Source organism: Podarcis pityusensis (genome assembly GCF_964106645.2).
Source record: "Podarcis pityusensis genome assembly, chromosome: 16".
NCBI classification, from domain to species: Eukaryota; Metazoa; Chordata; class Lepidosauria; order Squamata; family Lacertidae; genus Podarcis; species Podarcis pityusensis.
The window spans coordinates 32,079,546-32,097,048 of record NC_138041.1 but is presented as its reverse complement, the minus strand read 5'-3'; the positions used below and the strand labels follow the sequence as shown (position 1 = coordinate 32,097,048).

The 17,503-nt window shown below is 43.5% G+C and overlaps 1 protein-coding gene across 12 annotated transcripts in view; it reads left to right on the top strand.

Moving 5' to 3' along the window:
• Positions 1-17,503, top strand: part of FBRSL1 (fibrosin like 1) — a 779,020-nt gene that overhangs the window by 352,619 nt on the left and 408,898 nt on the right. For all 12 annotated transcript variants that reach the window (XM_080985049.1, XM_080985048.1, XM_080985053.1 and 9 more), the window contains exons 3-4: positions 4,309-4,410; positions 17,235-17,270. In XM_080985049.1, coding sequence (XP_080841175.1) covers positions 4,309-4,410; positions 17,235-17,270 — 138 coding nt within the window. The remainder of the gene's footprint in view (positions 1-4,308; positions 4,411-17,234; positions 17,271-17,503) is intronic.

Sequence of the window (17,503 nt, the reverse complement as noted above, 5' to 3'; positions counted from 1 at the left end):
GATTCTTTTCGTCTTGCGAGGCACCACTGTATTTCATTGCTGGACCATCTAATGCAGTATTACTTATACTGCCTGACAGCAGTTCTCTAGGATTTGAGACAGGGTTGTCTGAGATGGAACCTGGGACCTTCTGCAGACAAAGTATATGCTCTGCCCCAGTTTTCCTATTTCAATTCACACCATGGTGATGAACTTAGTAGGTAGCCTTAGGCAAGCCACTGTATTTCAGGCATAGTTCAGTGATGGGGTCCCAGCTTTGCATACAGAAAAACCCAGGTTTGACCCCCAGCTTCTCCAGGTAGGTCTGGGAAAGACTCCCTGCCTGAGACCTTAGAGAGCTGCTGCCAGTTAGTGTAGACAGAACTGAGCCCAGTGGGACTAATGATCTAATTTGGTATAAGGCATCTTCCTTTTAATATTCTAACTCCCACCCCAGCATTTCAGTGCTGAAAATAGCTGTCACTTTTGTAGTGTTGCTGTTGTTCTTCCAAGGATTACTATGTGAGACCTTCCACATAAATGAAGATTGAGCTTCTCTTTCAGTACCCTGCACTCACTTATTCTGCAACAGCCTGTCCTTCTACTGATTTAAAAGTTGGCAGTGTATCTGCATCTGCATGTGTCTCTGTGTGTTCCTTCAGTTAAAAATAGGCCAGGAATAGCATAATTGCCCTACAACCTGTTATCAGCAGTTGAGTACGAGCCTCCCCAGTGTGCAAAGTGTCAGGCTGTGTATGACATGCTATCTTAATGTTCACGCACATGCAGGCGCATTAGAGCCAAAAATGCATCCACACCCACCCATCCACCCCATTCTCAAATATTTAAATACTGGTGGGAGTGGAGCTGAGTTTGGGAAGATGGCAACTCTAACAATTCACACTAAGAAGGAGTCTCCAAAATGCAAAGACAGTGATACACCAGGGACTAGAAAATTGGAGAAAGTGCTTAGCTCTGTGGTAGAGGATGCTGTTTGCCTGCAAAGGTCCTGGGTTCATTCTCTGGCCTCTCTCATTACAAGGATCTTAGTTAGCAGGGCATGCAAGACTGACTGCTTGAAATGCCAGACAAATAGACTGGTTTGGTATAAGGCCATAGCATCCTGTGTGACAAACAGGGTTTGAATATATGAAAAATGAGGTACTGCTGTTTTAAGTATTGTCTAATCTCAAAGGAGATGTTAGGGTGGTTAGGCTAGCATTACAATCCGTGGGCTAGGAGACTTGATAAAGCAGCAGAGAGCAGTTGGCTTTGTTAAATGAGTCTCCTCCACAAACTTACATGCAGTTGCAAAGCTCTGTAATGCCGTGGTCATCAACATGATGCCTGTGAACGTAAGTGTTCCCACCAGTGCCTCCTATGACTCCCACAAAAGGTCTCAGCACATACCCCTCAGAAATCCAGTGTTTGCTAGTGCTCCTGTTGAGGTCCTTGTCTCACTATGGAGCCAGGAGATGTGTAGGGCCATCAGTATGATTGTGCCTGAGTATCGTCACTGATGCTGTGCTGTACGCAAACCTCCATGGTATTCCAGAGACCTGTGCATGATGAAGAAGGAAGGTCGATGGCAGGAGCACAGTTGGTGCAAATTCCAGTCTGAGTTTGACCCAGCACATTCTTGCACCTATTGATGGTGGTGTGGAAAGCTTACTTTTCTGCTACCATTGCATCCTCTAGTAGCCATCCAGCAATATTATTCTGTATGGCGAGTGAGCTTTCTTTATCTAGCCAGCAGAGCAATGCTATTCCATCCTTGAAGACATACTGTAGTAATTCTGCCCACACAGATCTGGGCAGAATTAGATGCCGCAGAGTGAGTCTGGAGAAGGTATCCAGAGCATCATTGGGTCTGGCTGTACTGTATCGGTTTCCATTGTTATGGTGTGAGGATGTGAATACATTTCTTAGAGGGGTTCAAACTTGACCCCTTGGTCCTGCCCATCTTGACTTACTAGATTTAGACAAAGGAACTTGACTGAGCGGGTCATTCCAGGTGTGTGTTGGTTACGGTGTTATCTTCCTGGAAGGAGGTAGAGATGTGTCCCTCATTTAGGGTACTGGGCGCAGAAGTCCTAAACAACTATCTTCCAGTGGGAAAGGGGTTATCTAGACCTGTTCAATCTGGCTTCAGGCCTGGTCATGGCACCAAAAGTGTCTTGGTCACCCTGGTTGATCACTTACATCAGGTGAAAGATGGAGGAGTGATCCCCTGCTCATTCTCCCTCACTTCTCTGTAGATTTTGATACTGCTGCCCATGGTATGCTCCTGGAGGGAGTCTGTGAGGTTGGGACAAAGGATACACAACTGTTTTATGGTGGTTCGGCTTCTAATGGTTGCTTCTCCAGAATAGCAATAGGGGATATTACTTGGGGCCATGGGAACTACCCTATAGCATTCCACAGGAATCCATCTTGTGTCACATGCCGTTTAACACCAATATGAAGCTGTCGTGAGATATCTTCAGGAGATTTGGAGTGAGGTGTCACCAACGTGCAAATAGTGTGCAACTCTCTCTGTAATATCGGAATTAGGAGAGGTGGTTCAGGTGCTAGATGGGTGCCTGGAGGTGGTGATGGGCTGGATTTGGCCAAAAAATTCAAACTTAATCTAGACAAGATGGAGGTGTTAGATGATTTGAGTTGTTGGGTCCAGTAATTGAGTAGATAGCTTGCTCTAGATAGAGGACTGTGCCTCCTTGGAAGCAGCAGTTGCCTAGATTGGGGTTACTCCTGGATCCTGTACTGCTATTGAAGGCTTGGACAGCATCTGTGTCCAAGACTGCCTGTTTCCAGCTCTCGCTACTTTGCCAGTTGTTGATGCTTTTTGGATTGAGATGACTTGGCCACTGGACTCCATCCTTGCATAACCTCCAGATTAGATTATTGCAGTGGACTATGCTTTGGAAACTGGTTCAGCTAAAGTATCTCTGAAAGATGGCCATCCTACCTCTGTTTTGAAACCTCCAATGAAGCTGTGATTCGTGCACTGCAGGGGGTTTGAATAGATGACCCTTGCCATCCCTTCCAACTCTACAGTTCTGTGATTCTGTTAAGAACCCCAAACACAAATATAAATGCAAAAGACCAAACATATTTTGACCAAAAAATCTTGTTCAGTTTTCATTAATGTATGAATGTCAAATAGCATATGTGCGTACAAATTCATACATCAATGACAACTGAAAAAAATCTGTTTAGTCTTTTACACTTAAGTTTTATTTATGAATACATTTGTGTTACAAACCTACATTATTTTACCAGTATCGTTTTATTTTTCTGATCCCAATTTATTTGTTGTCATTGTGTATGTTGGGAGACACTTCTTTCGTTTACTCTCCAAAGGGCCTTACAGCATATTAAAAATGAATGTAAGTAAATTACAACACCGTACTGACACAATCCTACAAAAACACATGCAAGTCATTAAAAATATACAGAATATAATACGTTTGCCCAGAGAGACATTTGGCCACAGGTCCCTTTCAGACAATCAACTGCCCCCATTTTTCTTCTACAATGGTTTAGAACAAGGATTTAAAAAATCTGTGGCCTCGAGGGCAATATGTGTCCCGTGGCCTAATTTCATGCAGCCCTAGGCCTAACTGGGTGCAGGTGGTAAGGAGGAGAGAACTGTGGGGCAGCTAGGAAGAGGGAAAATGTGCTCTTTAGGCTTCTGGCACTGGTCCTGCCCCCCCCCCCTTTTTTTTAAAAGTTTCAGTTTCTCCTACCATTGGTTCCAGCTCCTCCTACCATTGGCTCCAGCCACAGCCACTGCTGGTTTTCAGCCCCCAAGAAATTACCCCAAAGAGCATGGGTAGGCAAACTAAGGCCCGGGGGCCGGATCCTGCCCAATCACCTTCTAAATCCGGCCCGCGGATGGTCCGGGAATCAGCGTGTTTTTACATGAGTAGAATGTGTCCTTTTATTTAAAATGCATCTCTGGGTTATTTGTGGGGCCTGCCTGGTGTTTTTACATGAGTAGAATGTGTGCTTTTATTTAAAATGCATCTCTGGGTTATTTGTGGGGCATAGGAATTCGTTCATTTATTTTTTTCCAAAATATAGTCCGGCCCTCCACAAGGTCTGAGGGACAGTGGACTGGCTCCCTGCTTAAAAAGTTTGCTGACCCCTGCCAAAGAGCATGTAAGCCATTGAGAGAGAAAAAGTTACCCTGCCACTGCTTTAAGAACACGGTGGGGCTGTGCCTTGCGCCCCAGATGAGCTTCAGCGCTGACTGGTGGTGAATGAACTGAGAGGGATTTACTAAAATAACTGTTTCAATGGGATGATGTTTTTTGATCACTGCAGATGAAAGTCCCCATGAAGCGAAGTGGCAGGAACAGCGAGGACGACAGCATCCGGGAGGCCACCAGCTCCCAGCTCAGCAGCTCCAGGGACTGCCTCAGCGATGTGAGTACCACTGAGAAACGGGCGGCGCTGTGTTGTGGCAATTTCATAAATCTCGCTGAACAAACGTTGGCATCCAGAGGTCACTGTGTAATAACTTTCTCTCCCCCCGCCCCCCATGTCATGATTGAGTGTTATGGCATAAGTGGCTGAGCTCCCTTGCAAACACTATAATCATAGCGCAAATAGTATGATAAGTGAAAGATCAGAGGCAGGGAAAACAAAACGGAATTCTGCTTCCTGGGAGCAAAAGATGGCTCAAGATGATTACTTTGAGGGGGGAAGTTGGGGGGGGGGCTGGGGTGTACATGAAATTGTTTGTGTGGTTTTTTGTACTTAAAAAAACAACCAACTGTTGTTCCAATTATTCTGGGCTGCATGGGTGAGCTCACCTCTTTTGATGATTCCTCCTGCTCTGAATTGGGGGCTAGGGTAGATTGTGATTAGTGGGGCAGGGTTAGGGGGTGATTGGAAACGCTGCTTTTGAATGAAATGTTATGATAAACTCAATGCAAAACGACGTCTAAGTGTATAAACACACAAATGGGCTCTTTATTTTATTTTTACTTTTTTTAAATCACCAAGAAATCAATGGAAGTGCTGGGATAATTTTATGTGAAGGCTTTTTTGTGTTAGCAATTAGCATTTTGCCTTCATTAAAACATGATTTTTTGCTAATTAGGACCTTCCCCCATTAGGAGAGATTTAAATGACGAACAATAATCAAACACTGGCACGAGTCATGTCTGAAATATTAAATTTAACATTTCAATGGTGAGCCACGGTTACATCCCAGAGAGAGTGGGGTTTTCATGTTCCGTTCTATTAATGTGAAATATGCTTCATAACTAAAACCTGTCACAGGAAAAAGCAGCTCACACCAGCCAAATTCAATTGGACAGTTAATTTAGCTTTAAAATTGAAAACACTACCTCTGCTTCAGGATGCAAAAAAGGAAGGGGGAGGAAGCCTTTGATAAGCATAATGTATTTGCTATTAAGGCTTTCAGAGCTCATTCTCCTGAAGGAGGAGAAGAGGAAGGGAGGGGGAGGGGGCAAAATGGCTCCCACAAATGTGTTTAAAAGCTGAAAGTATTTATTAAAAATGTCAGCAGAAAAGTGCTTTTGGCAGATTAAAGCGGGATTCAGCTTGACAGCTCTGACAGCAAAATGTGATGGTGTTGGTGTTGTAGGGTGTGCGTGTGGAATTCACTCTACATGTTTTGAGCAGGAATGGGGTGCTATAAACATCCTGTGTAGTGTGGGAAGAAATAAGAGAGGTGGGGTGGGGAAATCCCATCCCTGTACCTCTGATCTGATTCCAGGGAAAATAAAACATGTGAATCGGAAAGGAAAGTGAGCAGGGGGAAGGGGGAGGTGGATTTGGCATCTTTGTGGTAAATGATTTTGTTTATCCAGCATTGGTTTGGGTTTGGGTAGTTGTTGATGCAGTTGTGTCTCCCCCCCTTAAAACAACAATTGTTTCCTCTTCACCCACACTGTGCATGCAGCAGCTACTGAATGGCTTCTCTCCCTCCTTCTTCCTCTGTCTCTCTCACCCACACCAAAAGGTGTATTTATTCCAACACCCTGTTTACTCTAGGAGGCCCACAGACAATAGCCCTATTCTGTTCCTCAGCAGTTGGTACTTGGGCATGTGCGAGATACAAATTTTAGAGGAAGTGTGGAGACCATACCACAAGGAACGAACTGAACAAAGAGCCAGGGTGGTGTAGTGGCTGGAGTGTCAGACTAGGACCTGGGAGATCAGGGGTTTAAATCCCCACTTGGCCACAAAGCTCATGGGGTGACCTTGGGCCAGTCATAGTCTCTCAGCCTAACCTACCTCACAGGGTTGTTTTGGGGATTAAATGAGGAGGGGGAGAACCATGCATTCCACCCTGAGCTCCTTAGAGGAGAAAGATAGAAATGGGATAGAAATGCAATAAATAAATGAATAAACTATTGCATGCATTTGGAGTGAAAAAGCCCACCAGAAAGCTGTGTCTTCAACTACCTCAGGGCCTGGTCTCTAGAGGTCCTGGGCTTGGTAGGGCTCCAGACTCTGGTGAACTGGACTGGATTCCCCTTAATGTTCCAGCATGCTGCCTCTGATCTTGGATGTGCAGACGTGAATAATAATAATAATAATAATAATAATAATAATAATTTTATTATTTATACCCCGCCCATCTGGCTGGGTTTCCCCAGCCACTCTGGGCAGCTTCCAACAAAAGATTAAAAATACATTAAAACATCAGTTATTAAAAACTTCCCTAAACAGGGCTTACTTCAGATGTCTTCTAAACATCAGATAGTTGTTTATTTCTTTGACATCTGATGGGAGGGTGTGCTTAATCCTATGTTAAAGCTACCTAAATGCACTCCCCCTTTCCACAAGTTGTTCTGTATGCACATACATGTGTGTACACACACACACACACACACACACACACAGCTAGCAGATTTGCAAAGCTAAGCAGGGTCCAGTATGGTTCCAAACTGGACCGTGTGCTGAGATTACTGCATTGCAGGGGTTTGGACTGGGTGACCCTTGGGGTCCCTTCCAACCCCACAATTCTATGATTCTATGAGGTAGGGTGAAGCAACCGCCTCAGGTGGCGGAAGCGCAGGAGGCAGGGCCCCCCTGCCCCCCTGCTTCTGCCACCACCGGAACATGCCCCTCTCAACAATTTCAGCGAGAGGGGGCATTCCAGTGGCAGCAGAAGTGGTGAATCATGGCAACATAGCAGTTTGGCTGTCCCTCTGTCTACTCATATACATATGCTTGTGAGCAGGTGTGCCATCTGCTGGAGGGCTGGGGGACCGAGGGCCCCCCAAAATTTTCAAGGAGGGGGCTGAACCCCCTCAAAATTTCCTGGTGGCTGTGCATGCATGTTGCAGGACATGCTCGCATCACACACATAATTTCCCTGCTAACATACTGGCACTGTACTGCACAACATCCATAGAAAAGGCAGATTTTCGCTGTCTGCTTCTCTCTGTGTGTCTCTTTCTCTCTAACAAACAAACACACACACACACACACACACACACACACACACTCCTGAGAATACCAATTTTACATTTTTAAGTAGCCTAGTCACCTTTAGTGTGCTCACCCTTCAAGGATTTTTTTTAAAATGTTGGCTTTTTTCTTGATTCAGGCCACAAACGCCTATTGATTTATCTTGTTTTATGTTACAGGATTTACATACCACTTAATCACCAAAACATCGACGTGGCTCACGTAAAACAATATAAAACACACATTAAAAAGTACAGTATCAAGAAAAACCAGATGTTCAAAACAAGTTGGCCTAGAATAGGTAGAACTTGCCCTAAAATGTCCATTTCCGATCTCTTTCCTCCTTTTCAATAATTGGGTCCTCATTAATTTATTTTAGCACCATCTCTTAGGAAAAGCTCTGCTGGATCAGGCAAGAGGCCCATCTAGTCCTGAGTCCTTTTCTCACAGTGGTCAACTAGCTGCTTCTGCAAGGCCTAAAGTAGGACCCAAGTGTAACAGCACTTTTCCTACTTGTGATCCCAAGGATCTGTGGCTAGGGACCATGGACAGTTTTCTCCCCATGAATCTGTCTAATCCTTTTTTGGAACCATCCAGTTTGGTGGCCATCACTCTATCTTGTGGTAGTGAGTTCCATGTGCACTGTATGAATAAGTCCTTTCTTTTGTTTGCCCAGAAAGAATGTGGCCCCCCCAGACTGGAAGAGGTGCCTTGCTCCTCAGTTAAAGAGTCTTGGGTAGCGTGGCTGAGAATGGTGTCTGCCTTAGACCTTGGACAGTTGTTGCTAGTCAGAGTCGACCAAAGATGGGGAACTGTTGAGCTGCAACTTCTACCACCTCTGACCATTGTCCATCAGAGCATAAGAAGAGACTGGTGGATCAAGCCAAAGGCTCATCCTGTTCTCACAGTGACCAACCAGATTCTTAAAGGAAGCTTGCAAGCAAGTTCTGAGTTCAACAGCACTCTGTTTCCAGCAACTGGTATTCAGAAGCCAGAGCCGTAACTACGGGGAGAGGGGCACTAGCCAGGTTTTTTGCCCCGAGTGAAGCCTCCAGAAGCATTGCTGCCTCCAACAGGAGAGGTAGAAGAGGATGAGCCTTTGGTCTGATTTAGCACTGCTCTTTCTTTTGCCCTTGTGTTCTTGTCAGCAACTTGCCACACCTATGCAAAAATCCCTTTTTAGTCCCTATGACACATGGTTAAAATATTATCCAATGTAACTATTGGTAGAACCACCAGCTACTTTTACGAAAACGTAAAACAACAACAAAATCCTCTTCCTCACAGTTAGGCACATGGTATTAAGAGAGAATTAAAAGACAGAATATTCCTGTGCTTTATTTTGATTGAAATTAAATAGAGGGCGGTTTGGGGTGGTCCCAGGAGGGAAAGAGGGTGTTCTGTTTTGCCTCCCACCCCTCCCTCCCTGCTCCTTGTTCCATAATTGTCCTAATCTTTCCTGATGTCCTGAACAGTGTAAAAAATCCACACAGAGCCGTACATAATGGCTTTTAAAAAAGGGTTTATCTTTTTCTTGACCCATCAGCTTAAGAACTGCCTGCGTTTTTTAATGGATTTTCTCCGTCACTAAATTGAATGGATCGTTCCTCATTATCATTTAAATAGGACCCTCATTCCCCACAAACACAGAACATTTGAATGTGGTGGTAGAGCTGCGTTAATTTGAAATGTATGGAAGATGGGGAAGGGGAGGGAAAGGAGGAGAAGGCAGCCGCTGAGTGTGGAATTGCTGGATGTAATTGTCATGGATTCTCAATTTTGTTGCCCCCAAGATGGGAAAATAGACTAATAATTGTCTCCCAGCCCTAGTAGAATAGTTGCCCTAGTTAGCTGAAGCTAACACTCTAATTGTCATGGGGGGCATCTAGATGAATGAGGATGTATGCAGGGCACAGCAAGGGCTAAATTGAGTGATATACTAAGGCAAAGAGCAAATTGGCAATTATGGACCCAGTCGAAAAGGTTGGCAGGTGTGCAGCGTTCTCATGAGCCCTGAGGGGGAAATTGGAAATATAAAATATCAACCATAAATACCAGCTGATTAGGAAATATGTTGCAAGAGGTGTTGGCCACTTTGGATGGATGGATGGAGACATAGATAAGAGTGCCGGGTGTTTATTTAACGTTTTAAAAATAAAAAAAAAGTCAGAATTCACAGACTCCATTTTAGGCTCTTTTTCTTTCACTCATTCTAGCTCTCTTCCGTCAGGTTGGATGAAGTGACTTTTAAAAATGTTATTGGGGGTAAGGAGAAATCTACCTGGCGGCGAAGGAGTGGAAACCAGAAATTATAAGAAATCATCCTCCACTTTTATGGCTCAGGTTTAAATTCTTATTTAACAATGATGCCTTGATATAGGACCTCTTAGGTTACAGGGGGTTTAGGAGGTGGAGAAGGTAGAAGGCGAAATAATTGGGAAAGTGTGAATGGCTGGCTGGCTGTTTGTCTGTGAAAAAGAGAAAGCGATAGTGTGAGGGGCTCTGGACCCCCACCCCATATCTCACTTTACAGAGCTCCTTACAGAGCAACAATTCCCAGAGTTCCTTAGGAAGAGGGACTGATTGTTAAATAACTATGAGAACTGCAGCTCTGTGAGGGCGTTAAAAAAAGGTCAACAATTATGGTGGTTTCCTAAAAGCTCAATTTTTCAAATATGGCAACCCTATGTGAGGGGAATAGGCACCCCTTATCTACAACTCCCAGAATTATTTAGGGGAAGTCATGATTGTTAAAGTGGCACAATAGTGCTTTAGGTGTATGGCATAGGTGTGGCCTGGGCTGGGTCTGAGCCTCAGAAGACTAGGCCTCACCCTACCTGAGCTTCTCCCTCCAGGGATCACTCACAATGCATTAGTAGTTTTCTTCTCCCTGACCATCCCCTCCACCTCATCATGTTTTTTGTCCTTTTCTTTTCTTTTCTTTTCTTTTCTTTTCTTTTTCATTTTTAAAAACCAGGAGTCATATACTTCCAGGCGCTTTAAATTCCCTTTCACTTTAGAGTGGCTGAGGAGAAAGGGTTGTATGTTTTGCCAAGGACAGCAACATTGCGTGGCTTCTTTTGTTTGTTCATGCACATGAACTGAAGTAGAGAAATGACATTTCAGAGTTTCCTAAGTGTGAAGACACTAACGGGCTGCCCCATCTCTTGTGGTTTCCAAGGTCAGGCCCTGAACTCTGAGCGTGGCTAAGTTTTTGATGCATTCCTGACGCTTGACATGTCAGCCGATATTCCTCTGGAAACATGGGAGAGGGACTGTGTCTGCATGGCCATGGGGAAAAGAAAAGCCCTTCTGTGTAGGGGATCTCATCCTCCTAGCCGCAGATCCTCAATTTAAAGCGGGTATGGTCTGGAGGGAAAACTTGCTGTGTATCTCCATTGCTTAGAAAGCTAAATTCCCAGAGCAGAGACATGACTTGGGCTGGGTAGGCTGACAGGAAGTTTGAACTCTGTCACATATCAATGCAACAAGATCTTTAAAATGCATAAGCTACCTGCCACCCCCGGAGGGGAAAAAACATGGAATGAATTTTCCTAAATGGAATTTTGCAAAGGTAAGACAATGAAAAAAGCCTCTTCTCCATGGAGCTTGTAGCTTAAAGTTGGATGAGGGAAGAGAAGAGTAACGAGGAAGAAGTTTAAAATGTATGATGTCCCCTCAACTGTATTATTTCTGGCAGGGATAGCCAACATGGTGCCATTCAGCTGTTATAGATTATGGCTCCCATCTGCTCAGCCGGTATGGCCAGTGGTCACAGATGATGGGAGTTGTAGTCCACAGCATCTGGAAGGCACTGCATTGACCCTTCTTAGGTGCTTTGTCCGACATTTGGTGGAAAGGTAGGATACATAGTTAACAAGAAAATATAAAAGTAAAATAAGGGCCACTTCATTTATTTATGTTCCTAGGCATATACGTAGCAGGTGGGATGTGGTTTGTCATGTAGGGACACTCCTCCGGGATTAGTGCAAATTGGCCATATTGCAAGTGAATTTTAGGAGGGTGCTTCAGATATAAACAGCCAGTTGTCAAGACTGGGGCAACTTTGTTGGATGCAACTCTCTGCTTCCTACACAAGGTACTTGATTGAAAGCTGTGTCAACATTTTATTTGGGTATATTTCTTGATACCTAAGCACAGACTTGAATTTAGTGGAGCTTGCCTTTGCACACTAAATCACATTCCCTTTTGTTTTGCTTTTTTGCTTTCTCCCAGACACACAGTGCAAAAATACCTACATTGCATCTTATTATAAATGAAATAACTTGCCATAGCTGCTTGTAAAACATCAGCTTTGAAACCCCTGCAGTTCAGCTCTGCCTTTACTAGCAAGTTCTTTTCTCTCCCTCCCCCCACCCCCTCCAAATTACAAGCAGAGAAAGTTGTTGGTTGCGGATTTTCCCCCCCTTTAAGAAATTGAGGGGAGATCTTGTGGGGGTTTTTTTTTTAAAAAAGACCAAAATTACAGACTGAAGGGATGTCTCAAGAGCCTTGGTAATTGGATAATGAAGCCTTTTAACTCTTAAGTCCTCAGTGGGTCAAATTCAGCCCAGGTTGGTAAAATTACCAAAAGGCATCTAATGGCTCGTCTACATGAAAAGAACTGTTGGTTCCTTTATGGCGAGGTGTCTGCAGTTATGAAGGCGCCAGCACATTACACTTAATGGTAATTGGTACCTTCTCTACAGGAGGGAGGCCAGGAACCCTTTTGGTTAAAGAGGCTGAAGGAACATTTTGCACCTTAACTGCTGATTCTCTGAATCCTGGCAGATTGCAAGTCACTCCTAGGTTTTAGGTTTTATAGGCACTGGGATGAATGAGTGACATGGTTCCTTTCCAGACCAGGGAGAGGAAAATATGCATTAGACAGAATATTATTCACCCAGGTTGTTTGGTTCCTCTCTAGACTTGCTATGAGAGTGGCGTGGGGCCTGATCATGAGAAAATGTTTCCCACACTGCTTTGGTAATGCATGAATTGCATGGGTAAATCTAAAGAATGAGTCAGGTCCCTAGTCTGTGGCCCCATCTGCACCATTTACATTTAAAATACTATTATGCCACTTTAAACATTAATGGCTTCCCCCAAAGAATTATGGGAACTTTAATTTCTTAGGAGTGCTGAGAGTTGTTAGGAGAACGCCCCCCCTCCCCTCACAGAGCTACAATTCCCAGAATGGTTTAACATCAGTTCTTCTTCCCAGGGAACTCTGGGAATTGTAGCTCTGTCAGGGGAATAGGGATGCTTTGAGGGAAGCCATGACTGTTTAAAGTGATATGATAATGCTTTAAATGTATCATACTGTTGGGGCCTGTGTCACTTTCTCATGTGGTCACCAGAGGTCTGCTCTGTCCTGTATGCAACATTGATCTTCAGATCATTTATTTTTAAAAATGCTTTAAAATACATAGGTTGAGCTAACTAACTCAGAGTGGCTCATTGAAATTGATTATTTCGAAGTAAGTTGGATGCAATCCCATGTTTAAATGAATACTTTGTTGCAAATTATGCATTTTTTAAAAAAATGACCTATGCACTGTGTTGGAATATTTGGGGAATTGTGGATCAGGTCAGTTTGTTCTGGAATACACACAGACTGAATTCCTCAAGCATCCCTTGGTAGTACTAATGGAAATAATTTTCCAGATCGTTTCTACCCAGCACATTCTTTTTCCTTTTGGATTGGCTTCAGTGCGGACTGCGCTTTTTCTTTTTCTTTTTTAAAAAAGAACTTTATGTAAAGCAAGCACACGTTTGTTTCAAAACTCGTCAACGGCACTTGATGTGCAAGAAGAAGCATGTATGGGCTTTTCTGGAAGGAATGTTTGCTCTCAGTCAGTCCAACTGCTGGAAAAGGTTTTAAAGAGCTGGATCCACAAGAGTTCACCAGTTTTACTAGCTTTACACAGGCAATAACAAATCCAGTTCTAAAGGAAAGCATCCAGTGTTGAGTTCCAGGAAATGTTAATCTTAAACAGGGAAAATATATTCATCTTCATAGGGAACTTTTACCTCTGAAAACTCCAAAGAAAAGTTGCATGTGTTGCAAAGTATTGTGCCAATTCTACCTTTTAAAGGACTCTGCAGGCTGTGTTTAAAATCCCAGCAGGGAATTAGGAATGAAACAGCTGGATTTTGTCCTCCTCCGCTCCCCTCTTTTACTTAAACCTTGTAATTTCAGTCTTATGTGTATTTGCTCAGAAGTAATTTCAACTGGTTTAAGAACCACAATAGCCAATGACCCATCTAGTTCAGCATCTGGCTCTTACAGTGGCCAATGGGAAGTCCTGTCCCGTTCCCATGCTATAGCCTGAAAATCAGAGCCATAATTGCCAGTACAGTTAACAAACTACAGTTCCCAGATTCTTCGGGGGAAGCTAAGAGTCGGACACGACTAAACAACAACAACAATGTGCTTTAAATGTATGGTGTGGATTAGGGATGGGCAATAACTGTTTTTCAATATCGCAATATATTACCAGCTAAACATCGCATTGTATCAATATATCACAGTATTCCTTTGTCCTCTCCCACAAAAGATAGTGATAGGCACCAACTTGTATCTCTTTAAAAGATAGTCCATGTAGAATAAAGCTGTGCTTATTAATATGTCTTTATGAGTATTAACTCTGAATACCACTTCCTGGAAGCCACAGTGGGGAGAGTGCTTTTGTGCTGAGTTCCTTCTTTCAGGCTTCCCAGAGGCATCTGATTGACCACTGCTGGGCTTTGATGGGTCGTTGGCAGCAGGCTCTTCTTATGTTCTAGGGGTGTCTCATACATATTCAATGTACATTTCAGTTTTGAGTGGCAGTCTAAAGAAGATTTAAGAACTTGGTTCAGCTTGCTGGCAACTTCATCTCCTTTTCTTAACCCCATCGACTAGTTGACTCCATCTGGTCATTCTTCTTCGCTGCATGACAGAAAAACCATGTCCATTTCGACAACATGAGTGAATATGACAAAATCAATAAAAACATTTTGGAACACTGCCATGTTGTAAAGTAGGTTTGGAAGGGAGGTGATGGGAATCTTGCGTTTTGACTAGACTTGTAAATAGCTGCATAATGGAACCTGTATTGGATATGTGTTAGCCTTGAGTGTTTGCTTTAATATCTTTTAAACGGGTCCAACCAGCAATAAACCAGGCTGACATGCTATTTCCTTTTACTCGCTCTCTGATCTGTTAACCATTGATAGTTTTAAACTGAAGTGGCTGAAGTAAAGCGGAAATACTGCAAGGAACAAATCTTTAAAAGGGTTACAAATTCTGAATATTCAAAACTGTCAGCTTGGAAGACAAACCAAACCAGGTGTTGAACTCTTGTCTAGGCTGTAGCACTTGGGACTGCAAGGGGGGGGGTGACATCAAATATTTTACGTAAAATGGGAGGTTTCTAGGCTCACTTTCTCTTTGGCATGCTAGTTTATATGTTAAAGATTTCCCTCTTTCCCCAATGTGGCAATATTCAACTATGCAATTATTCTAATTACACTTTAAAGTGGACCAGCCCAGACAATAGTAATCTCCAGGGATTTTCTTTTTCCTCCTGGTGTAGGAGCAGAGTACTCTCAGTATGAGCTTCAATAGCCCCACGATTGTGCCAATGTTATTCCAGTTCTTTAGCTGGGTCCCTAAATCTGGATGCTGGACTTGAAAATAGTTTCCTTGGTTCTGTGGTTTATTCAAAAGGTGGTTGTTCCTCACCTGGGTAACAAACAAGGTGGTGTAGAGGTGAATTCTTACAACAATCCCCCTCCCCTTTTCTTCTTAAAAAGGTGATGTTAGGTTAATATTAAATTTCATAGAATTGTAGAGTTGGAAGGCACCCTGATGATCATCTAGTCCAACCCCTGCATTGCAGCTGTCCTATACGGGGATTGGACCTGCATCCTTGGCATCATCAGCACCACACTCTAACCAACTGAGCTATCCAGTCATGTTACTTTCTACTGAAAAGCCCTAAAGCAATTTGCAAATAAAAGAAAATATAATACAGTCAAACCTCGGTTCTTGAACGGCTCCGTTTTCAAACCTTTCGGCTCCCGAATGCCGAAAACCTGGAAGTAAATGTTCCGGTTTTCGAACGTTTTTTGGAACCCGAACTTCCAACGCAGCTTCCACTTGAGTGCAAGAAGCTCTTGCAACCAATTGGAAACCGTGGCTCAGTTGTCAAATGTTTCGGAAGTTGAACTGTCTTCCAGAACAGATTACGTTCGACAACCGAGGTTTGACTGTAATAAAATTACACACACAAAATAAAATCAGTTAGCAATAGAATAGAATATTGTTGGTATTGCATAAATGCCCAGAAAAATAAATGATTGTGTCCAGTGTTTGTCCTACTCAGAGTTTTTTGTTGTTGACATCTGTCTGTCTCAAAAGGATTGTGCCTCCTGGGGCAAAGTCAAACTGTTGGAGAATCGCAGCGTCCACTGTGACTACAGAGACCAGTAACTCATAACTGCTGCCTCCCACATTGTTTTTGCTGTGTTAATAGCTCCAGAATGACCTCTCTGGGGCACAAACCTGGGCAATGTGTATGGAGGACCTGGGCTGGCCATATGACAAAACCTCACTGATGTAGTCCAAAGGAAAGTAGAACAATGCATTTGACACCATCTTGGCTGCCAGAAAGAGACATACAAGAAGCCATCCAACTGTCTTAGGGACTCCACTCGAGATTTGTGTAGAGTTTACTCCTAAGCCTTTTCTTCTCCTGAAGATGTCCCACAAGGCTGTCCTAACTAACTTAGGTCTATGAATTTTAATAGGTCTAGTGAGTAGGCCTTAATTGGATATAACTCATAAATGGGGTTGGTGCCAGATGGGTAGAAGCACCTTTAGCACAAGTTGTACAAGGATTGTAGTAACTGGAAACATGGAAAGGGTTACTATAGGGATTGGGCCTGAACTATAGAAGCAAGTAGGAGGTCCCAAATTAGATCCGTAGTCTATAGAATGCCCCAATCCAGTCTCTGGTTTCACAGATGGGAATGATCTTGGGAGAGCGAGAATGCACGGTACCTGGCTAGAATTAATTCAGTATAAGGCAACCCATTATATGCTAACCAGCTCCCCACAGTGATAGATTTTAAAGGAAGCAGCCTCCTATTGAGTCAGACCATCACTGTCTTCTGAACCAGGGGTAGGGAACTGTGGCCTTCCAGATTTTGCTAGCCTACAACTCCACACAACCTGGCCATTGGCCATGTTTACTGGGGCTGATGGGAGTTAAATGAAATTTGAAGGGCCATAGATACCCTACTACCTCACCTGCACTCATTGGCAACAGCTCTCCATGGATTCAGACAGGGGTCTATCTCAGTTATCTACCTGGGTATTGAACCTGGGACCATCTGCATGTAAAGCATATGCTCTACCACTGAGCCATGAACTTACATCTCCTATTGCCTAGGAAAGACCTGTAGCTGAGGTTTCGTTGGAGACCGGTTGTGAATTGTAGAAGATGATCACTTGGCTAGATGAACCAATGACCTTACTATGTAGCGGTCTGCTTTATGAAGCTATGCATGTTCAAGGGCTATTGGGCCTGCTTCCTTGGCAAAACCGGAGTCTGTCTTCAAATGAGACCTGCATGTAAATCTGCATCTTTTTACAAGTGTGGGGTGATTGGCAGCAGCATTCCTGGATCTTGGTAAGAGTTACCTAGGAAATGGCACTTTGCAATTGCATGGAGAGGGAAACTTGCAATTTTTCGTGACATTACGCATAACTCCCTTTGTTACTTACACTGATGTACCTTTTCTTTCCACAGAGTTCTGCTCAATCACTTTCAGGAAAAGGTTATTCGGTAAGTCACCTTATAGCTAATTATTCGATTTCACTTCTATCACTGTTTGATTGTGGAAGATTACATTACCTGTTACATGTTCATGTATGCTGTGGGAATACAGAGCATGCAAAAGAGGCTTTGAGAAAAGCGCAGCCACATTGCTAAACCGCCTCTCTCTGCATGAGAGAGTATTAAAACAGTTTGTTTTCTGAGCCTCTCCAGTTTTATTGTTCTGCTTTTCCATTCATGCA